This window comes from Lagopus leucura, unplaced genomic scaffold (assembly GCF_019238085.1).
Source record: "Lagopus leucura isolate 7727_CA_CO unplaced genomic scaffold, USGS_WTPT01 Super-Scaffold_1, whole genome shotgun sequence".
In the NCBI taxonomy this organism is placed as follows: Eukaryota; Metazoa; Chordata; class Aves; order Galliformes; family Phasianidae; genus Lagopus; species Lagopus leucura.
The window spans coordinates 23950979-23974901 of record NW_024962250.1 but is presented as its reverse complement, the minus strand read 5'-3'; the positions used below and the strand labels follow the sequence as shown (position 1 = coordinate 23974901).

The following is a 23923-nucleotide window of genomic DNA, read 5'->3' as shown; positions in this document are numbered from 1 at the left end:
CTGATAAAAAGTGCACTGCAGCATCTTTGAGATAGAGCAAAATCTCTGTGCTGTTTGGAAGCCTAAGGGTTTTTCTCTATATTTTCAATGGAAACTTTTCTTCTTTGGGATCAAGCCCTGTAGGCCATATATTAGTCTTCCCAATTTGTCCCTCAGCAAATATTTAGGTCTTTCAGTAGCACAGTTTAGAAGAGCATGTAACATGTCTTTATACCCTTACAGCCACAGGATGAGGAGCAGTCCCATGCTCACCTCACAGACTTGCAAAAGCTCCCAAATCTCGTTATCCAAATTTCTCCCACCCTTTTACCACTTCATCTCAGTGTCTCTGGTCTTTCTTTGTCCTGCTCCTTGCTGCCTACTTGAAGCAAAATGAGACATGGAATAGTTTGGTGGGTTTTTTTCTAACATAATTATAGGGATGTTTTAAGTATTATGTTTCTGTATAATAACATCTCTCCCAGATAATAATTTTTAGCATTACAACATTTTTCAAGGCAGATGCATTTAAAAATTACTATATTTTAAATCACTAATTCATATGATAGTTTCCAAACTATCAGAATCAAAACCCAATAGAAGATATTCTTTCTAACTAGAATCAGTTTTTCCCCAGTTAATAATAGGTCAATCTTGGCAGACGGAACTGTGTGTATACTCTTCCACTTTCAAAATAGTAGTATTGTCGTGCTGAGATCTCAGGAGACAGAGTATTGCTGGTTGGTAATAGTGGCTGTTTTGGCTTACCTCCCATATTTTTGGTGGAATGCTTCTTTCTTGTAAGTACTGTGGATAGTGCTCTGCTTCTCAGCCTAGAGGAAGAAAAAAGTAGGAAGCAAATTCCTGGCATTTCTCCTTTCAGTTCACCGACAGTCCTGTACTTAAGCATCCAGTCTTTGATTTCATAGCCATATATTTACTGCAGTTTCTTCACCTTTCTCTTTGCTCTCATACTTGCAAGCAGCCAGTGCATAAAGAAATGTCTTGGCAAGCACGAGTTAAATTTTACTCAGCCAAGGACCACACCTTCTACTGTTTCCAGTTATTTCATTCCCTAAAAGAGCTGTCTTGCATATTTCATTTATCCTGCAAGATGCCTAGAAAGCTCACAAACTTGAATGTGATTTATGATCTATTCATCAACACTTGACAATAGCTATTAACACTTTCCATTATACCAGTATTTTTACTTAACTACAGAGAGAAAACTTGCAGAACACAGGACATAGATTTCTTACTTGAATGTCATTTGGACAGTCATATTGTTCAGATTAACACTTAGGCCTTTTGCAGTCCATTACTATATCGTATCCTTCTCAACATGCTGCTTCTCAAGCACCTGTAGTTATCATCATTGGTTGAGGATAGAGGTGTGACTCTGATAGATTCATCCTCAGTAACACCTATGTCGATATTTCCAGCTAGTCTCCTTCAGTCTTTTCTGTTAAGTGTCAAAAATCCCTCTATGAATTAAATGCATATATATATTTACCTACATATGACTTTGTTATAGCACCTTTCACCTTAGCATTGAGAACCTCACTTGTTAATTCATAATGCTTCACTGTAGCCTGGAGCTCTTAGTCAGGAAGGACTGGCAGAACTGGCTACCCTCAGTTACGTGTCTTTCCCTGCACTTCAAAACAAAACAAAACAAAAAATGTTTACATAACAAGTTACAAGGGGAAGAAATGCTAGCATCGGCTTCAGGAAGAAGTGGAGCACTGATAACTTCAGCTCTTAGACATAGCTTCAGCTGTGTTGTCTATGGATATGGATGAGACCAGAGTGTGTTGCCCTGCAGCCAGCAGTCATGCTGCTTAATGGGACCACCTTTTATGGAACAAGTCTGTCTTCACAGTTAATCAGGTAACTAAACTATTGAAACATGCAGCTGAAGTTTAAGTTTACATGGAGACTTGCATCAGAAATTAGAAACAAGTCTTTGTGTTTTGTTGTTCTTTATTTCTTTTGTAAGGAACAGAAATGGCGTATCTTGTAAATCATTTTGATATTGCTCAGGGTAACAGTGGTGTATAAATATGGGTTTACCTCTTGCCCAGATAACTTGAGATATGCAGACAAATCTGGCAGACAGAATTTGAGCTGCTGACTTGATATGATATAAAACTTGATCCTGGGAAATGCCTTGGGGGCAGGAATCAGGAAGTTAGTGCTACTATTTTTAAGCATTGGGGGGAGCCAGAAGAGTTGGGCAATTATACAATGTGAAGATGTAAAATACAAATGTCTGTTTTCTTTTTCCCTTTATTTTTTCCCCTGCAGTAAAGAGATTTAAATCTTTGTATTTCACTCTAAGTTTTACTTTTACATCTTTTTATACCAGTCATTAGGCAAAACACATCCCTTTTCTCCCTGATTTACCTTATCCTGCCTCCTCCAAAATTACATGCAGATATAAACAGCACTGTTCGTTTTTGTAACTAGTGAATTGAGCAGCCACGTATTTGACATCCTGTGACTTTTTTTGGTACAGAACCAGTACAAGCTGGGCAGATTGTTGGGATGTTGTTGGCTTCAGTGATGCAGAAACTGCCCAGCTAGAAATCAGAGATCAGGCAGCTATTTCACACTGACAACCAAATTGTCCTCAACTGGTGTTACTTTGTGCGACTGCTACCAGTACAGTTTCTAAACTGGTAAAACTGTTTCAGATATCCAATGCACACAGTAGTCTCTTGACTCCAATTCTCCTATGTGTATGGAAACATTTCTTGTGTTTATTTAACAGAGCCAGCCACCTATGCTTTTACGATAGTATAGCTGCTTTTTGGACTCTATGAATAAGAGCACAATGTGTTGTTGCTTTGCAGTCAGAGGTTATGTTGCTTAGTGGGACCCCAAGCTCTGGGAGGATTCATTATCTGCCAAATTTCTGCTTGAAGACTGCCACTGCAAATGTCAAGCTTATCCCACATGTTACTATCTCAAGCATTGAGAATGAAACCAAAGAAGGTTTGCAAACATCTGTGGCTTGTTTCTAGTCCATCACATATTGCTTATTAAACTATGACAGATTGGCATACCTTATTGTCTACATATGAAATACTTATGTAGCTGCTCTTTACAAAAGAGAGCATGCTGCTGTTGACTCCTCCGAAATGGAGTGGGACTGTCTTTGCAATTTTAGTGCTGGCTTTAGATTTGTTCAGCTTACCAAATGCCACAAACTTCCTGAAACATTATCCCAGGAACTAATGTACTAGGGCTACTAGTAACGTTTCCCTTTCTTTAATTTGTTGGAGTATCTCTCTAAGCTCTACCATCTCATCTCAACAGCAGTTGTACTGCTGACGTATATTCTCATGTGCTGCTGAGGTTAAACTCAGAGAGGGAAGTAGACCTCTGGATAGATGAAAAGTCCAAAGTACATTGAGAGGCAAACTGTCGTCACTTATCATAGCTAACATACTTTGATATGAACTGCTTTTAAAAAATGTAATGAGTATCTCTTCCTCTGTTCTCATTTCTTTTTTACTCCTTTTGGATGAAAGATGGCACAGAGGAATTCATTCTTATCCAGATAACTTGACATTCTCATATTGACCTGTCTGCTGGAACAGGTTTGGCTTTATATTTCCCAGCTCTGTTCTATGCCTTCTCATACATATTAGCCAAACTGGGAGCTTAAGTATTCCAATGGTAGTAATAATGGCTAAGACTGGTGTGTAGTCATAGTCTCAGTATCCTCTGAACAGAGCACACCTTGCTGAGAGTGAAGTTAGATGACATGGTGGTAAAAACATGTGTCGTATCTATGCTGTGTCTTCAAGGGTGGATATGAAGTTGCTTTGTGGTGGTTTATGAATCATGCATGTATGCTTAGTTACTAAGATGTTTGCTTTATGAGTGTATTGTGTTGGTCTAATGGAAATAACTTCTATGAAAAAACAAGCTTTTTTTTTTTTTTTTTTTTTTTTTTGCTTTTCTTTTTTTGCCAAAATGTTTTCTCCACCACTTACCTGAGATCTGATCACAACGTGGCTCACATGATTCCCAGTTATACACCAATAACCTTATGCCACATGTATACTGTGAGCTCTTTGAATAGGCATCATGTCTTTCCCAAATCTTGCAAAAATCTTAAAGACTTCAAGTTACATTAGTCTTAATGTACCACCTTCTGGTCAGCTAATGGAAACACATGAACTGAGCTGAAGGAAATTAATGTGTTTTCTATATCTGTGTCTCTCAGAAGGATTTAAATGTTAAAGCCTCTCTTTCTGTAAAAATTTTTGGGATCATTCCCTGCCATCATTTCACATATAAGAGAATAACTCTACTTTCTGTCTTTAAGGTAGCCTTCTTTACTTTAAAAACAAACAAACAAAACACAAAGGAAACTGCTTTCAAGGGATAAGTAATGCTTTTTTGTGGAGTACATAATATGTCCTATTATCTCTAGAAAAGTTTTGTTCTCCCTTGAAAGTTAAAATTTTAAAATACTTTATTTTTGCTATCTAGTTTGAGATAGCCAATAGTCATATGCAATTTCATATAAAGATTTTAAATCTTTTGGAGAGCACTTCTTTAAATGCAGTTGTCTGTGTGATTTTTGCTTAAGGAGGCAGAGAACAATGGAAAACAAGGAAAAACATTCAGGGAAGTTAGATGCTGGCTTGAAATAAATTCAGTTCATGCACCAAGGCAGAAAAACAGCATACGCTATTTATTTTATTTCTTGAAAGTGTTAGACCCTTCTACCACCTTTGTCTTTCCCCTTCAGGTTCGTCCTCTAATGAATCCCAAAAGTTTAAGTTAATAAAAATCTACATTAGTAAATACTCTTATTGTTAATGTAAATGCTTATAGTTAGTATTTTTAGCTACTTCTTTATTCTGCTGTATGAAGAAATTGACCTGGTACCTTGTTTAAGGAAATACCAATATATCTTTAAGATCAGGATTAATATTTAAGTGTTTCACTTTAAAAAGTTTCTGTGTTTCTAAGTGTTTCACAGAGTTTCTCAGAACATTTCACATGAACCCCAGTTTGAGAAACTAGCCCCAAACTCTAAAAGGTAGTCACATGATTCCTACTTGACAGGAAGCTCTATCAATTTCCTCAAAACACTGACTAACTCTTCTGTGACTTGCAGATTATCTTAAGGGAGCTCACACAGTGTGTGCAGGACAACCAGGGGATCAGGCTTAGCCAGCCTGGGTCCATGAAAGGCAGGTCCTCCATGAGCAACCGGATTCTGTGATTGAGTCACATGCCTGGTAGATGAGGAAAAGACTTCAGCAAAGCCTTTATCACTGGTCCTATGATCTATGTCTAATTTGGAATTTGCTGTTGAAGTGATAAATGTATTGATTGGAGACTCCACCTGTCTTGCTTGCTGTGGCCTCAGGCACACAGGCACTTTTATTTCAAAATGATATGTGTTATCTTTGCAACATTGTTTAGGTGATTTCCAGATAGACACTGATTTCATTTTTCCCTGTAATTCTTTCTAACAGTGTACAAATTCTAAGTGTTTTCAGACTAAAACCTGAACAGTATTTTGGAAAATACGTTTTCTAACTATAGATACATCTGCTGTAAATACCTAATATACCAGTTTTGTGCACTAGGTATGTTACAGATTTGATTTTGTTTCAAGGCTAGACAGGTCCATTCTCATTACCTACAGGCTGCAGGATGTGAATGAAACTTGTACAAAGCTACAGAGATAGCTGAGAGCAGGTAACATAGCAGACATCTGTACAAGGAAAAGGGGAGCTACCTATGTAGGTTTTGAGTTGCTGAAATACTGTTTCGGTTATTTCATACCACATCTGAAATGTTTGACTACTCAGTAAATATAATGCGAATTAAATAGTGAATATTTTTAAATTAAATCATGCAGTAATATTCTAAGTTGTAAATTCATTTTGTTATCTTGAGCATTTTCTTCACTCAAGGCATAGTGAAAGGACTCTGTCCCTTGAATTGATTGAATTCCAGACTCAATTAATTTCTTCAATTGAGTAAAGACAAAGAGGAAAGGAAAACAAGTGCAATAAAAAAGGCCCTCAATTAGTAATATACGTAGCTGGTTGCAGTGAAACTTCCAGCTACAACTACCACTGTTCCACTGGGCTTTAATCTGGTACCTGTACACCTCATAGTTAGGTCAGGCTCAATTGCTGGGAAGATGTTCTCTTCCCTTTCCAGTTGCAAGAGTCAGCATCAGTGAAGGAGACACAGGGCAAATAATTGAAAGCAAGGAAGCACAGTAGGAACTAATGCCTGAAATATGGTAGTTTTACCTCCCACAGATAAGTTTTTCTATAGGTGTAGAATAATAAGAAAATGTCAAAACATCAATAAAGTTTGCAAAAACTATGCTGACTTCTAGAGTCCCTTAGGATGGAGTATGGAAGACAGTTCTTTTCGACAACTTGCTTGCAGTATTAGGTCTGCTGCAGTCTCAGCCTATCACAGCTAGACAGAATTTACTTCTATTTCTTCTTCAGTATAGTGTCTGCACAATGGCTTACAAATGAAAACTTGCGATTCTCATAAAGATTAGAGATTCATAGAGCTAAATTAATTGAGCATAGATGAAATTAGTTGTTTTTTAAATAGTACTGGAATCTCTATGGCATAATGTCTTTGAAATTTCAGATAATTAAACTTCTTTTAATGATTAAACTTATTTTGGGACTTGTGATGAATTTGCAGCAGTTAGCCAAGCAATGGGAATCATATTTAAATAGTCATTAACCCACTGCTGGGTACAAGCTCCTCAGTATTTTGTATTAGAATTACTGCAGATTTGGAACAGAACTACACTAGGTTAAATTACCTATTTACATAGCCTATATTTAGATACCCAAGTTCAAACAGATGTCTCAATAGGATGTGACAAAACATGGTGAAAATACAATGATGAATCCATTCAACATAATCTGAGAAGCCTTTTAAGTGGGAGGAGTAGGAACAAGAAAGGGAACCACAGCAAGAAAAGGTCAGTGACTGTACTTTGTGCCTGCAAGTTACGTAGCTTGTGATTATTATTCTGAAATACCTCTTAGTTGTGCTGTAAATCATGAAGTTAAAAACATTACTTCTTAACTGACAGTTCAGCAAGATGGAGAACCAGATTATTGGCCAGCATAATAAAATAGGAGGCATCACTTTTGTAGCTGTTGTACCTTCCAGCCTGCTGGATGTTTGTGCTCAAAGGGTTCAGGGCTTTCTGCCCCTCATTGCCCTAACTTGAGAAGAGACAATTGCCTCTTCTTCTGTCTCCAAAATCTGTTCTGAATCTCATGGAAAGAAAATGTCCTGCAGGTTGGTAGAGAGTATTTCCAAGTACCCCCTAAATGCTACCAATACTGATTGGTAGTAAAGCTACACGGGAAGCATATGGAAGTAATAACTGTTATCCTCTCAGGGACGTTCTCTGTGCAAATAAACATTAACTTCTCATTGGCAAGACAGCTGTGGTTCTTCGAGCTGCAGACTTTTATAGATAAATTCCATGGTACTTTTTTGCTGTAGTCTTGTTCAGCAAAATCGTTAGAATAATTTAGACTGATGTCTGCAGCAATAACGTGTGATTCTCCACCATTAACAGAGCTGTGATAAACAGGAAAGCTTGCAGAAGCCAGCTTTCATAGCATGTAGCAAACCTGAAACTCTTCACAAGTGCAGTGAAGGAGCAGAAGTATTTAATGAACAAGTTTATAGGTTTCTGTCCAGCTTATGTAATATTTGCACACTTACACTGTGTTCTTTGTGAAATAAGCATAATCACTTCAGATAAAGTTTGGCATTAGTGACGGAATCTTTATTTAGATTATTTAGATTTGTTCCAAGCTAGTTAATATCAAGAGAAAATAGACAAGTAGTCAGTGATTTAAAAATCCGGGCTTTTGCTCAGGTGTATTTTTTAACATAGTAATTTTATCCAGCTTTCTTTTCAATAGATCTGCCACACCTTCAAATCTTTCTACTTGTGGGACACTGTTTCTATCATAAACAGTTTGCAGGGTATCAACGTCCTTTAACAGCTGGATGTGTGCCTTCCCTTTGGGCATAAGTTAGGTGATACTGCATGGTCATTTGGGCCAAAAGAGATTAAATGGAACAATGAAAAGATAGAACAATAAAGAGGACCAGAGCCTTCTTTCCTTTCAGTGGGTTATATACCAAATGTTCTATATCTATTATATCATAGTACAGTTTTTCAGTTTATCATATAGAAATAATTGAGCATTTTGCTGCTGAACATTCGTAAAGCCAACAAAACATTAGGAGGCCTTTGGATGGAAAAAAAAATGGTGCAATTCTACAAGGCATTTTGTTGTTCACCAGGAATTATATATTTCCATATAATTTAATGGCTTGGTAATGATGTACAAACGTGCATGTAGTAAGGTACAACTAGTGCTAGCTGGGGACACTACTTAGGTGAGAGAATGAGAGCAGAGCTGTATAGTAGATTCATACAGGGAAAGGACATGGAGCTACTGTCCTCTTTTCCTTCCTGATAAACATCCTGCTGTGTTGTGTAGATGGGCTGGAGGAACCTTTCAGATTAGAATCTGACAAGGCAGACAAATTGAAAATGTTTTCATTTGGCCAAATAAACACTCATCAAAGTCATTTGTTTAGGAAAGAAATGATGGTCAATCAAGAAGGGAAAAACACGTCCTCCATGTTGATCACTTCCTCCCTTTTTTTTTTTTTTTTAATTAAGATTGAATCCTTCTCAGTCAGGAGCCACTCTGTGGGTGTAAGACTGTTCATCAAGTCATCTTCTTGATTTTATTTTCTAGGAAGGAATTTTAAAAACACTTATGGAAACAAAGTAGTAAACCAATTAGCTTAGCTGTTCATCTGAGGATTTGTTTTCTTAAACGACCTCTCCCAGAACTATAGGGTCTTTCCAAGTTGAAGGACATTTACATTTTAGACATTATCATCTATGTTGAGGATCTTGCCAAAAGCAAAGATGAGAAAAAACTTCAAGTTATTGTCTGAGCTATCTGACATCTGGATTTTTCACCATGAGATATTTTTCTTTCCACAGAAGTTACAGTATTTCTCTTGAGATATACACACTGTTTCATCTAGTTCTCAGAAAGCTGCTTTGAATACTTAGCTGCATTATCATACTGTTATTTTTATCCTCCCTGCTATTAGTGGTACTCTCACAAAACTGAAAAACTGTCTTTCTAGAACTAGCTTTGTAATCTTCAAGTATTTGTGAATTCACCATTTGGTACTTTGGCAAGAGAAGAATGTAATTTTGAATTTGCTTTGAGGAAGAAAGGTTATTTCTCTTTCCAAATTTGATACTTTCTTGTATCAATTCAAATAATGATTTATTGTTTTTTCTATAGAATAAAGTTACACAAATGCTTACATTTACAAAACTATATTTAATGCTTCAGTGGTATTTCGAAGTGTCTCAGTTAAAACAAATGTGCACACAAAAAAGAAAATAGTTTATTTTATAAAATGTCTTCAGTTTAGAAAGAAAATCTGTAGGGTGAATTCTGTCTGGTTTTTATACAAACTTTAAAGGAATTTGGCTCATCTTCCTCTCTAAAATTTGCTATAAATGTTAATACTTCATTTTTGGAGTTATGCTTGGTTTCTGCAATTCAAAAGCTGAAATACAGGAAAAGAAAAAATTATAATTCCAAGCAGAGAAGAGTTGTGTTCTTGAGAAACTGATGTTCTCATCACAGGACTATTAGAAGTCCTAGAAAGAATGAATAATGTTTTTCCAGAAATACCATAAAAACAGAGTTTCTTATTACATCCTTCCTCTGCTTTTGCTTTCTTCTGGGAATTACATGCTTACTGACCAAAATATTGGGAAAACATGAGACAGTACAGAAGGTGTAAGTATGGACTTGAGGATCAGGTTTGTCGTGGTGTTTTGTTTTCTTTTTTTTAATTGTTTGTTAAGGATGTGGTTGTGGACGATAATCTGTTTGTTGTTTTTTTTTTTTTTTAATCCACAGATCTATTTGTAGTCTGGTGGCAAAACTAATGTATAAGGGACCCATTGCTATACCCAGTGGTGCAACCAGTAGCAGGGACTATGGGCAGACTTTGTGCAATGGTAGAAGTGAAAGGACAGGCTAGAGATGAAAATCTGAGAAACTGAGGTAGTGAAACTTCTTTTCCAAGAAGTGGAACACTTTCTAATGAATGATTAGTCTGTAAAAGATGCTTTTTCTTGATATTACTTTATTATTGCAGTGGCTTGAAAAATAAATTGATTTTATTCCACTTTATATAAAATTCTCAATTACAATAACCTGTAGAACTTACATAAAGCGTTTTATGATTAGATCAAAGAGTTGGGTGGTCTTGATACAGCTGGGATGAGAGGCGCAGAAAATCAAATAATCCAAAGCATTACAACAAGCTAATGTCAGGACTTTGGCTAAGATGAATATTCCTTATTTCATACTCTAAATTGAGCTGAAATGAAAATTCAGACTGTCTATTATAGTTTATGCAGAATGAGAATCAAGCTCATCTATCTTGGTAACTGATAGCAGTTTGAATATGGACTTAAATATTTTGCTTTTGTTGTTATTGTAAAATAAGTTCACATCAGAGATGTACAGCCAAAGTGAAGTGCTACATTTTGCAGTCACTTTTCTGTTTTTGCTGAAAAACTGTTGTGTAAAACATGATCTGTATATTTATCAGAAGTAAAAGGCACAAATGCTTGCCCTTCTGTATGATATGCAGGGCAAACCTGATGTGCAACCACAGATTTTAATTTAATGCTTTCATTCATCAGCACAGTGGAAAGAAAACAGGAAGAAAACCCTGTAATCTCTGCATGCTGAAAAAGTGATGCTCATTTTGGGGAACACCTTATTACTGCTGCAGCTATCTCCTCCAGAAAGAGCTGGGATTGAAATAGCACAGTACAATGCTGGCTTCTGGGGAAATGTCTTGGCGGAGTCTGAGACAAGGAGAGTGATCAAGGGAGTCTTGTTCTGGCAAAGGTTTGAGGACAGCTCCCATAATGCAAGCCAAAACTACATTTTTCTTTATCCAAATGTACATACCTAGACTATAGATTCTCCACAAGATTGTCAGAGACATCTCTGGACTGGCAGACAATTTCCCACTGTGTAAGCTACAGAGCACATCTTCTGAAAACATCTGGGGTAAAAATGCCACCTAGGCACCTTTTATGGTGCCTTTTTTTCTTAGGTCATTGTGTTGGAATGAGAGCTAAGAGATACAATCACTATTATCATTCCTTCTGTACTTCTTCCTGCTTTCCTTTTCTGTGTTCAACTGCCTATTTAAAAGTGAATCTATTTCTTTATTAATTCTTGCCATATTCTACAGAATATTATCCAAGTTTCTTCTATCTTTCTCACACAGCATGCTACTGTGCAGACAGCGCTTTTCTTTTAGTACAGAGAACTAGATAATTTCAGAATAATTAGCTGAAATTTCCTCCCCTCCCCTCTTTTTTTTTTTTTTTTTTTAAAGACAGTTCCTCATCTTTCCAAGAAGATGAAGAGGTAGATATGGAGGCTGTCAACTGGCAGCTGAACAACACCTCCATGAATGGCCGTTCTGCTGCACCAACCACAGTTCGCTTTCCCAGCTGGGTGACTTTTGATGACAATGAAATCAGTTGTTCACCACAGAATCTTTCTCCTTTGAAAATAGACACCTCACCTCCAGAAACACAGGCTCCAGATGTTAACTTTAACCTCACTGCATCATTTAAGAAACGAGAACGTCCCAAAAGCACATTGGGTGACCTCTCCAAAATTCAAAAACTGGATCTCTCTTCTTTAACCAAGTTGCCTTCTCTTGAAACACCACCATGGAGTGCTACTAATCCCTTCTTGGATGAGTCTCTTCGAGATGTCCAACCCTCACCCATCAATCCATTCAGCTCATTCTTTGAGGAGCGAGACAGACGTTCCAAAAGCTCTTCTGTCTCCAGTGTTCCAGGCAAAAGCCAAAGAGACTCCCTCATTATTCTCCATCATGAACCCGATACCATCAGTTTCCAAGAGGCAAACAAAAGTGTAACTCATGTAGATGCTGTGGAGCAGCTGAAGCAACTCCAGATTGGAGACCCAGATTATGTGAGCAGCCCTACCTTGCCTGATGATGACCCAACAATGCCATATGATCCTGAGGCCACTTTATTTAACCTGGCACCATCTCAGCCAAAGGATGGATGGCCAATGATGCTCAGAATCCCAGAGAAGAAGAATATTATGTCATCCAGGCACTGGGGACCAATATACGTGAAGCTGACTGACAGTGGATATATTCAGCTTTTCTATGAGAAAGGATTGGAGAAACCTTTCCGTGAATTCAAACTTGAAATCAATCATGAGATTTCAGAGCGCAAACTGCAGAACTATGATGAGAATGGAAGGATACACAGTGTGAGATTGGATCGCACAACCTACAAGGAGAAAAAGAAGTATCAGCCTAAACCAGCCATTGCTCACACAGCAGAGAGAGAGCAAATCATCAAGCTTGGTACTACAGATTATCAGGACTTCCTAAGCTTCATCAGTGCTGTGCAAGACACGCTGATGAACCTGCCAGCCTCATCAACAGATCTGAGCACAGTGGGACTAAACTATCAAGAAGAAGAAATTACTGTTGATGTCAGGGATGAGTTTCATGGCATTTTGGCCAAAGGAGACAGTGTGATTCTCCAGCACAGTGTGCTGACGCATATATATGTTCTCAGCTTCCTTTCAGGCCTGGCAGAATGCAGACTGGGTCTTAACGATATCCTAATCAAAGGGAATGAAATAGTTGCAAGGCAAGACATTATGCCCACTACTACCACAAAGTGGATTAAATTATACAGCTGTCGGTTCCATTCATGTGTGGATGAGGACATGTTTAATAACTCTCGTATTATCCTGTTTAACCCCTTGGATGCTTGCCGATTTGAACTGATGCGATTCAGAACTGTTTTTGCAGAGAAAACTTTGCCTTTCACACTGAGGACAGCAGCCAGCATCAATGGTGCTGAGGTGGAGGTACAGAGCTGGCTGATGATGTCCACTGCGTTCTCTTCTAATCGTGACCCTTTAACTCAGGTCCCTTGTGAAAATGTTATGATCCGCTACCCAGTGCCAAATGAGTGGGTGAAGAACTTCCGCCGGGAAAGTGTCCTGGGGGAAAAATCTTTGAAAGCCAAGGTGAATAAGGGGGCTACTTTTGGATCAACCAGTCTGTCTGGTTCTGAGCCAGTCATGAGAGTTACCTTGGGAACTGCCAAATATGAGCATGCCTTTAATTCCATTGTATGGAGAATAAACCGACTGCCTGACAAAAACTCAGGTGAGTTGTGCATACCATCTCTACAGGAGTAAACTTAAAGAAGTTATGTATTTTGGAAGACAGGGAATACCGTGTTTACAAGGTGAGAGATAAATCATTCTTCGCAATGAAGGGCATCAGATAGTTACACACTGCATTTATCTGACCCTTCATTGCAGTAGTTTTAATTATCCTGCCAACACTGCTAATTATAAAAACTGATTGGGGTTTTCCAGATGCAAAAATATGCCTTCTTTCTCAGCTTTTATGAGTACACTATGGAATTTCTGCATCAAACATCTCTGTGTGTTTAGCACTGTTATTGGAAGCAAGACTGTTTTGGTTGACTTCCAAAGACAAGATACTATGCTACATGACTAAATAACAAGTCATGTGCTGTAGTTCTAACACATTTGATTTGTATTTCATTCATTTCCATTCATCGCCATTGCCATGCAAACGCACTGGCCAGTGCTATGTACTTGACATGTACACTGCAATTAATCCTTAGTGTTTGGAGTGGGAGGTTGTAAGAGGGCAGAAAGTATAGTTGCAACTATTATAAAGAATGTTCTGCAATTACTAGTTGTGGTTATACTTCTGTGATCAGTGCAGACAGGTAAATGCAGCTTAATCTCAAAGAGAAAATACCAACATAAAATCCACAAGTCTTTGCATTTCTCCTAAATTGTTAATAATTAAACATTCAAATAATATGTGCAAGCTACTGTTCACTTCAGCCATTGCTGCTATTTGTTCCACTTCCAACTCTTCATTCTGGGCAATAATATCAAGATAAATTAGGTTTATTTTTTACATACAGTGAACGCTACTTCTTGATTTTTTTCATCTAGACTTTTTAAAATGTATGCATATTTTTAATATTGATGCTGTAGTAATGCAGCTCTATGGCTGAGTGCATTTATGTGTTTGGTGTTTCCTGAAAAAAGTTTAGTGTTGGATCAGATCTGACACTTTCTAAGTGCAGCTGTTTATCCCAAGTTTAGGCTGCAGTGTTAGCAAAGCATTGATCCAGGTCTTCTAAGCTTTTGGATCACATTTCAGCCCAGAGACACCAGGTTACACCGTAGGTTACAAATTTGTAGGGATATCATGGACAAAAGTGAGGACTCCATGTTTTCTGTAATGCAGGTCATAAGAAGAGAGAGAGCTCGGGAACTCATAAAATATTGCAATGAAAAATTAACCTCGGGCTGTGTATGAGCAACAACCTGCTTGTGAGGAAAATCTCACTATGCCATCTGTATAAGCTCTGGGAATGAGATGCTGTGAAACTGGGCCTTCTGTGGCATCTCCTTTCCAAAGATCTCATTACGCCATACTGATGTTTCAGCTGGGAAAATGTAAGCCCCCAGACTTTAACACAGCCACAGAAGAAGCGTGTAGCAAACAAGGAGAAGAGACAGAACTCCTGGCTCTGTTCAGTCTGCTGCAAGGCAATGCTCTCTTACCCACTGCAGCTCCAAGGGAGATGTTTATCTATGGCTCTTGCTTCCTTTATCTTGTCCCTCCCAGTGTGAGGCTTCATTACACATGCCCTGTGTCAGGGGGAAATGAATCACACTCGGCACTGCTGCTGGCACCCTGCCACAGAGCACCTATCCATCAGTGTCACTGTGCAGTGCACAGGGCTGTAGTATTTGTTTACATCCTGAAAGGAAGAGAGTGTCCTCACCTCTCCGGTCAGGCCAGATGTAATTTCAGGGAAAGGAAGGGCCTTGCAAGCACTGCCTTGGCAGGGACGCATGGGGTATATGAGAGGGAAGGAATCTAAAAGTGATGACAGGATAGGTTAAGTGTAGCTCAATTCTAACCTTATCTTTCAAGGGCTATTTACATTTCTTGACAGTACTCACTCCATGGCTTTCCTTACTCAGAGTATGAGGCAAACAAAGAGGGGTGTACACGGAACCACTCAAGAGCATTGATTTATGAGGGTGAACTAGGGAAGTTTATTCCTGTTCCTTCTTAGATTTGGCTGATGGACCACATACACTTCTGATCACATAATAAGAATGCATAGTCTGCTCCCAACCTTGTGCATTCTTGATAGTATACAGCCCTACTCACAGGTTTACACAATAGCTCATCTCCTCCCAGTTACAGCAGTCTCTATAAATGACAGTGTTTTCAACATCTAAGTATAAGAATGTTCCTTGAACTCACACTCAATGCTCTCTTACCACTGCACCTGCAGCTCACCCCTGGCAACACTTTGGGTCCCTTTAGGTGTCTGGTCCACTGATGAACTGCCTTAGACAAAGTGTTTGCTTCTGACTATGGGTTGGAAAGTGTGTGACAATTGAAGGACTGTGTGTACTCTGACTATAATTTGACCTAGAAAACTAATGTGGATTGCATTTTAATGAGCATATTGCTGAAATCATTTATAAGGTAACTTAGTAAATGTTATACTGCCTTTCTCTTATTCACAACTAAGACAGTCACAGCATTTGACAAAGAAAGGCCCTGCAGAGTTTCACATACAGCAGTCTGGGCTCAAGGTGTTTCTGTTTTTTATTAATCCACCAGCAGAATGTTAAGAAAACATCCACCAGCCACCAGTCATGGGAAAACACTCCTGGAATGGGGCAGGGCTGCAGCGTCTGAGTGGGGCTTGGGTCTGGATGTTGAACTTGAGCCCAGTTTGGTTGAGGGTCCCCAAAATGCTGCCCGCTGCACCCTCTGCAGTAAATTAAATCCTGTAATGCAAACATGTTAGGACACCAGAGGGCTTTGAAACAGATTCCCTCCAATCACAGTAAGCCAAGTGTCTCTATGAATTACATTACGAGGTCCATGATAGTCATAATGAAATGCTAGTAGCTCAAGGAAGCAGGAGGCTCAGAAGAAAATCAGTCTGGTCATTTCCTCCTGATTTTATTAGAAAAGTGCATGTGTCGGTTGTAGAGGGAGCTCTGAATGAGCCTTCTGAGCACACACAAGGTGCACAGAAGTTGTCCATTGTGTGCCTCAGGTTACTAATGAAAGCTGATGTACTCAGTATTTCTTTCAGTGGTGGAATTGCTCTCATAATCTGTTTGCTTGGTTGTCTACTGTGCTGATCTGGTTTACATTAATAACTTCCATATTTCTTTGAGCATTGTGCATGGTCTTTTCTTGTAGTTGGTATTCCTACTGGAAGAAATTAAATTATTGAAATTCCAGTGTAAAGTGAATTTAAATAAATTCAGATATTTCTTACTATTTGAATTAATTCAAATTAATGAAATAAATATTTCATGGGATCAATTTGTTTCTAACTCTAAACTACAACTGTAGGCATTTCTGAAGGCTCTCTACCTTGATCAGCTTTCCTGTAATGTAAGTAGGACAGGTAGGGAGCCTCTTATTAAGGTATCTGGACATTCCACACTTCAGAGCCTTATGTGTTCTGCTACAGGTTAACATTGTAGGCTGAAGTATTATATGCTAAGTTTGGGGAAATTTTTAAATTGAATTTCTGCCCAAATTTTTCAGTCATTCCAGAAAATGAAGTTAGGAGAAAATGCAGTTTAGGCCATATCCAGCAGTTACCAGAACTTGGGCTGCTGTGCCTTGCACTGGGAGGGGAATATTATTTATCTTTCTTACTGAGCTTGGGATCGCTTTTCTTTGTTCGGTTTGTTTTGTTTTTACAAAAAAAATTATAATGGGATCCCTTCAGTCAGAAATCCTGAAGTGGCTGTGAGTGTTCTCATCCTCATTTGGCATAGAGAGAAAGGGAGGCACAAAACCTAAATGGCTTGCTCAAGAGCTTACGGAGTTGACAGTAGTCAAAAATATAACAAATCTAACTTAACTAGCAGTTCTACTTCATTTTTTTAAACATATGTGCTGTCCAGCAAAACAAGGTGAAGAATATATAATAGCAAAAAGTTATTAGGTACTGATAACAGAACTAAACACTGTTGGTTTCTCACCTTTCCATCTTTAATGACTAGCCATCTTGTGGAGGGTTAGAATGACGAATAAATTGTTACTTCCAAGATGTGTACAAATATGCTTTTTGAACCCAGGAAAGTTTAATGTTATCCAGTATGTTTGCTTTCACAATATATCGGGGTAGCCATTTCAAAAATAAATATGAGATAACTGTCAAATCTACCTTTACTTACTATCAATGCATGATATTTTAGAAGGATATGCCACAGTGTTCTTAGCATGTTAAATAGACTCAGAGAATAAGAGGGAAAATATCTTCACCTATGGTGGTTGATTTACATCTTGAATTGTGACCCACTAAAAGCAAATTGGACTGATTGACAGTCATTTTTTTGCAGTTCATTTAATTTATTTACTCTGACTAATTAAACTGAACTGAAACTCCAGCATATGGAGTTTCAATGCCATTAAAACAGATAAGATCCTGACACTTGATGCAAAGTAGTTCACCCAGGCAGATTCTCAGTTTCTTGCTGTTTCATGATGTTGCTTTTACCTAGATGCAATCTTCTCTCAACAAAGCAAGACAACTTTCATGACTGTTTTGTCTCTTTTTCCAGCTTCTGGCCATCCACACTGCTTCTTCTGTCACCTAGAGCTTGGCTCTGACCGGGAAGTGCCTTCCAGTTTTGTCCGCCATGTAGATGTGGAATTTGACATGCCCACTACTTCTGCATCCAAAGCCACTGTTCGGTCCATTTCTGTTGAGGACAAGATTGGTGTGAGAAAGTGGGTCAACTATTCAGCACACTACAGTTACAAGGTAAAAATGAGCATTTGTCACCATGGTTACTTTGCATACTTCATTGTCTTGAAAAGTCTAGGCAAACCAATGGGAATTTGATATGTCAGGCTCTGTTGCAGTGGCTCCCCATGTGTGCAGCCTGCAGGTTCATGGCAGACAAGCTGAGGATTATGGCTCAGCAAAAATGGGCTAACACTTCTTACAGTGGCTTTGTGGAAGAGCATGCATACAACAGTTCCTGGGGAAAAGCTGATAAAGTAGGAATGTGAACAGAGACTTTTGCTACAGTGGGAGTTTTACAGTGGGAGTACTACAGCAGACAAAAGGATAACATTTCTTCTGTGCTTATTATTTTTTTCTGCTTGCCCTAAGGAGACAAACAGATGGGAAAATACACAATATGTATACCTGCCAAGAATCTTGATGCCAGACTTGCATGGTAGATGATCAAATCGGCATTCTACCTCCTTCTGTAAGAACAATTATGAGAGATACTGAAAAGATTCTCATGGCAAATATTTTTAATGTGAAATACTATTAGATTTTTAGTAGTATCTGAAATTTCAGAGAGATTATATTTGATCTTCCTAACTATCCCTTCTAAGAATTAAACACTCAATTGTCCCTGAATTTTTGGAGGTATCAAAATTTAGAAAAAAGATATAGATGTGCCTTTTGCAAATAAATCTCTTTGCTTTCATCAGTTGCTTTGCAGAGTTTAAAACTGAGACTAGTCTTCTGCTGTCATGTAGAAAGCAACCTCTGCAGGTTTGGTTCTGGGTTTGGATTCAAAATATAGATGGGACTGGGAATGAAAAAAAAATGAGACCAATTCTATTCCTGATGTTTTTTCTTCCAGAAATTGTTATGGCGCTGTTGAGTTATAAAATTGTTTGGATTTGACTCAAAACCTTATAGAAAATCAAATCCATCTTTCCCTCCTCAATCTATTACTCTTTACAATCTTCTAATTTTACCAAGACTTGCATCATCTGAGCAGTGACCACTAAGGATTTTTCAATTTTTGTGGTTTTTTTCCTCATTATCAATGTCGTTTTTCCTCTGTCAGGTAGAAATAGAGCAGAAGAAAAGCTTGAGTGAGGATCTGAAGGGAGAAGATACTGCAAATCTCAGTGAATGTGCCATACAGTGAAGGAATATCAGTGTTCAAGTCCCAAGAGGTGTGGTCAAACTAACAGACTTGGAAGAAAGGACTTGCAGATTTTGGTATTTTTCTTTTAAAAGTATGGAGTATTACTTTTAAAATAATGCTTTCAAGAGTTTTATTTTTCCTGTAATTAACTGTATCTTGAGAAGAAGGTCACCAGTAATTTGTTTGGAGTGGACCCATGGGCTGGAACAATTAAAGTACTTATCACCAATACGTTTGATGTATTGACAGAATGAGTCACTTTACAGTCAAGCCTGCTTTTTGTGCTTCTTCACCATCTGGGTTCTGCACTGAACACCATCACAGCCAAATCTGAAAGCAGTCTTCATCTCACGATCTTATCCTCCTGCAATAGGCATTTTTCCTGTATTTTGCTTGGTTTGGTCATCAGCAGATTCACTTCCTTCTGAACTGTCGAATAAAACCCAGGGAACATCAAGTGAAGCAGTGATATGAGGTTTCATTTTTGAAGTCATCAACAGATTGAAAACCCTGGAGCATCATCATGGAGAATCAACAGATTCTACATGTTAAACATAGTAAACATCAAGCAAACAAGCTATTGGCAGTACAGCTAATCATGTAACCATTCTTCTACTTACCCTTTCCTGCCTTGTTCTCTGAACTGTGCTGTCGTTGTGCACATTTTCATGGGGTTTGGACAAGCTGCAAGAATCCTGCAATTTCTTAGAATTTTCATGAGCTACTCAGGGCTGTCCTGTTATTTTGACTGAACAGGGTTACAGCTGCTAGTAACAGGGAATGTGTTATAGTAGAGATGATACTGAAGGGACTTTTCTGAAATTAGATCATTCCTAAATAGAAAGATATTTAAGGGAAATACATTGTTTGTTGGCTGGTTTTTTTTTTTGTTTGTTTTGTTTTATGCTCTCTTGAAAGGATAAGACGGATGGTTATCAAAAATGTCAGAACAGTATTACTTTAACAAGGTTTTTTGCCTTCCCCAAATTCCTTGGAAGTCTCTCCTTGTTTGCCACACAATATTGCTTTCATGTTCTATCTTTAACCTACCATATAAGTAATTTTTCTGCAGCTATCTTTATAAAATCCAGGTAACCGAGACACAAAATATTTTTTCAAAAATTAAAAACAAGCTTCCATCATGGAGACTTCTAGATCTCCATTTAACTGAAAGTAGAAGCAAGTTTCAAACCTTCTTTCTGGAAAAAAAAAAAAAAAAAAAGCAAGCAGAAGGCAAAAATCACTCGTTCATATATTTTTTCAGAAAAGAGAACAGTGTTCAGAACACTTACTTTTTATATCTGTTTCCATGGCTTCCATAATATTTTGTCTGAAGATAGTTTTTAATGTAAAAAAAAAAAGTAATTTATTAAATCATTTATCTTTTGAAAGATTTCTACTGACTTTAAAATCACAGATATGGAAAACCTTGGCAATGTATTTGAATGAGTTAAAATGAAAGCTTGTTTATAATTTTATAGGTTTATTTTATTTTACATTTCGTATAACAGAAAATTAATATTCAATCCTGGTTTACTACTTTCACTGTGACTCCTATAAAAATCACTGCAGTCCAGAATAAAGCATGAGATTAATTATACTGAGTCTGTAACCGGCAGTGGTAGAATTTAGACCAAACTGTAGGGAACTTCTAAATGCCTTTTTATGCCTCTTTTTTTTTTTTTTTTTTTTTTTTTTTATGCCTAGTGATAAATATTTACACAGCCATGTTACTACACAACCTCTGGCAAATGTACACTGCCGTAAATATATCAAGTCTCAGTCCTACTAGGACTTCTCAATAATAAGTTTGTAATCTTACTGAAGCCCCGAGAACTTCTCTGAGTACACCAGCTAATGCTAAATTTTGCATCATCTCACTTTAAAGGGAAGAATGCTATTAACTTTCACAGAGCGTTTTGAGATCCATGGATGAAAATTAGTGATATATTGTCAGGAACTATTTATTAAATAACGATGTATATGTTATGAAATATCTGACAGCATGGAACTGAATTCATGACTGATTCTCGGCTCTGTTACCGCTTTATGTTTCAAAGGCCTTTGAAGGACTTGTTGGTATTTTTCCTGTTTTTTTCTTACTGTAGCCCCCAGTGTACAGTTCCTGAAAATGACCAGCAAGAAATCCAGCAAGTCAAAACTGAATGTGTTCTGAGATGTTGCTGAGAAAGTGTCAGATGTGGACAAACTGCATTCAGACACTTCGTGTCTGAATTTCTGCATTTTTTCCCTCATCCCTTGAAAATACTAACACATAATAGCAAATAAGAAAAAGTATGTTGTACTCTTTAATGAGGGGGAAAAAAAAAATCAGAGGAATTTCACTTTCCATCTCAGTTGAATTCCAAACTGTTCAGTCTCTATCATACCTCCACCATAAAAATATTTCAGTTCCCGAAAACTGAAAGATTAACATACTGGAGTTTTCTGGATTTACTTCATTTCTCTACTCCTTTATTACTGATTATTTATTTTCTTTAAAGTAGAAGTTAATGAATGAAAACAAGAGTATGGGCCTAAAGCTAATCTCTCACACAATTATTTGAATGACAGAAGAATCTCTTCCAAGACTGCAGGAGTTTATGCAGCCAAAACTGATGGAGTGTTGAGGTTTATAAAAAAGCTATTTTAATCCATTTTGATGTTTGGGGGACATCTTTGTGATGTTCTTGCCACTGAATTTTCAAAAATATGAATTTTTGAGATATGAAATCCTCACACAGAGTTTCAAAAGATCGTATTTGTGAACACAGTTCCTATTGAATCACTACTGTGAGTAGTTTGATTTTTCAAAAGAGCACTAACAACCAAAATGTTCAGAAAATATAATATTGATACAATCAAGTGGCACCATTCAAAGATCTTTCCAATCTGCATCCATGATAAGTACTGAGTATTTGAACACTGAGCTCCTAAGTGCCATTGTTGAGGCTGTCATCGTTCTTGCTTAATTAAGTTGTGCCAATTCTTCCACATATGAACCTCATCTATGTGAGCAGTAGAGCAGTAGAGAGGTAGAGCAGTAATTTAGACAGACCGTTGTTGGAGGTGAGGGGAAAAGAACTGAGGGCTTTATCCATTTTAGAGTAGCAGAAATTGCTAAATATAAGACAGGCCTTTAGAGCATTTTTTTTTTTTTTAACTTGGGGAAGAATTTCTTTAAATAGTTTCAGTGTAACACTCCTTTTGATGAAGATATTATCACTGTCTTTGTTTTATTTGAAAGCTTTGTAGTACTAAAATGTTCCATGCAGGAAATGTGCCTTCAAGGTAAGCATACATTTACTCCCTGAAGCTATTTCCACTTTGAACTTTTCATTTTTCATTATGACTTTGCTTCATTTTGTGCTGTGGTACTTGAGGTATTGCAGGGAATTTTGCCTAGAAAAATTAGCTGAATTGGTCTTTGATCACAGGAGGTAAAGATGAAGATCATCTCCGGGCAGCTGAGCTAATTTTAGTGAAATCCTCTTACATGTATTAACTATATGCATAGTCTGTTAGCAAAGGAAAATGGGTGAATTCAGCTGAGGAATACTGTAACTAACCAATGATATTTTTGTCCTTTGATTTTATTTAGACTCAAATTTAGTCATCCTCTAAAGGAGACAGATTGTAGTTTCATCATTGCAACACTATCATAAGAAACATCACAGAAATCTACCTTTTCTGGTGGGTTGCTGGCTGACATACTGGCAAGACACCCAAGTCCTGTTGGTCTACCTGTCCACATGATTCAGTAGCTTCTAAAACTCTTTTTTCTCTTGGTTATTCACCCTCTAGAACTGAGAACAATTTCTCGCACAAGAGCAACAAAGTTCAGCCTGAGGTAATTATTCTGTCTGTTGCTTGTATGAAACTCAGTAATTTCCCTCTGCCCTTGAATAATCAAGGCCCTCATAGGTTACCTCTGCTCAAGAGGTTGAAAAATTATTTTCTGTAAGTCTTGGCAACTTGTTTTTATGGCTGTACTCATCTCCAGAACTGGTCAGTGCAGAACGCATATCACTTATTGATGAAGTACTTACCCTCTTCTGCCATAGAAATTATTTCTACATCATGAGTTGTCTGAGATAGGAAATTTTCTCTGATAATGGGCATCACTGTTCCTAGCCTTGTTTTGTTCAGCCATCTACCCATCCATCTGACCATCCGTCCTTCTCTCTCTCCCTCTTTCCCCTCTACTTGCAGTCCATTCTTTGCACTATTGACATTGATTGGTTTGATAATTATTTAGTAACATGTTCCTATCTTTTTGTTCTGTAAAATGAGAAAGTCTATACACTGGTTAACTTTATAGAAGTGCTGGGGTTTTTTTTCCTTTTGATTTTATGGGTTGAAATGGGATGTAATGTTTTGTTTAAAATATGGGAAAACTTAAATAAATGCTAAGATGAAACACCATATCCACAATTTCACTGTGAAATTCAAATTGTATGTAGCATGTGCTATATGTCCTGATAACTCGATAACAATCTTCTTAAATTTGGAGGAGGAAAATGAAATGTTTTGAATGGATTTGATCACCTAGACTGAAAGATAGACTGCAAAGAAAATGTATCAGGTCTAGAGCTTGAATCTTTCAACAGTTCATAGTAGAGAATCCAACATTTTCCATGAAGTTGTCCTGAAGCAAAGTAATTGAGAATTGAAACTTCTGCCTAGCAGATCTCTTAAACTTTTACACTCTAACAGTAAAGCTCTGAATGGGATCTTCTTGTGATCAGAAT

The 23923-nt window shown here is 37.6% G+C and overlaps 1 protein-coding gene across 5 annotated transcripts in view; it reads left to right on the top strand.

Moving 5' to 3' along the window:
• Positions 1 to 23587, top strand: part of STON2 (stonin 2) — a 70606-nt gene extending 47019 nt beyond the window's left edge. For 4 of the 5 annotated variants that reach the window (XM_042869229.1, XM_042869314.1, XM_042869065.1 and 1 more), the window contains exons 5-7: positions 11494 to 13329; positions 17835 to 18037; positions 19089 to 23587. In XM_042869229.1, the coding sequence (XP_042725163.1) occupies positions 11494 to 13329; positions 17835 to 18037; positions 19089 to 19172 (2123 nt within the window). In that variant the 3' untranslated portion in view covers positions 19173 to 23587. The remainder of the gene's footprint in view (positions 1 to 11493; positions 13330 to 17834; positions 18038 to 19088) is intronic. The other variant, XM_042869401.1, reaches the window with a different exon arrangement.
• The last annotated feature ends 336 nt before the right edge of the window (positions 23588 to 23923 follow it).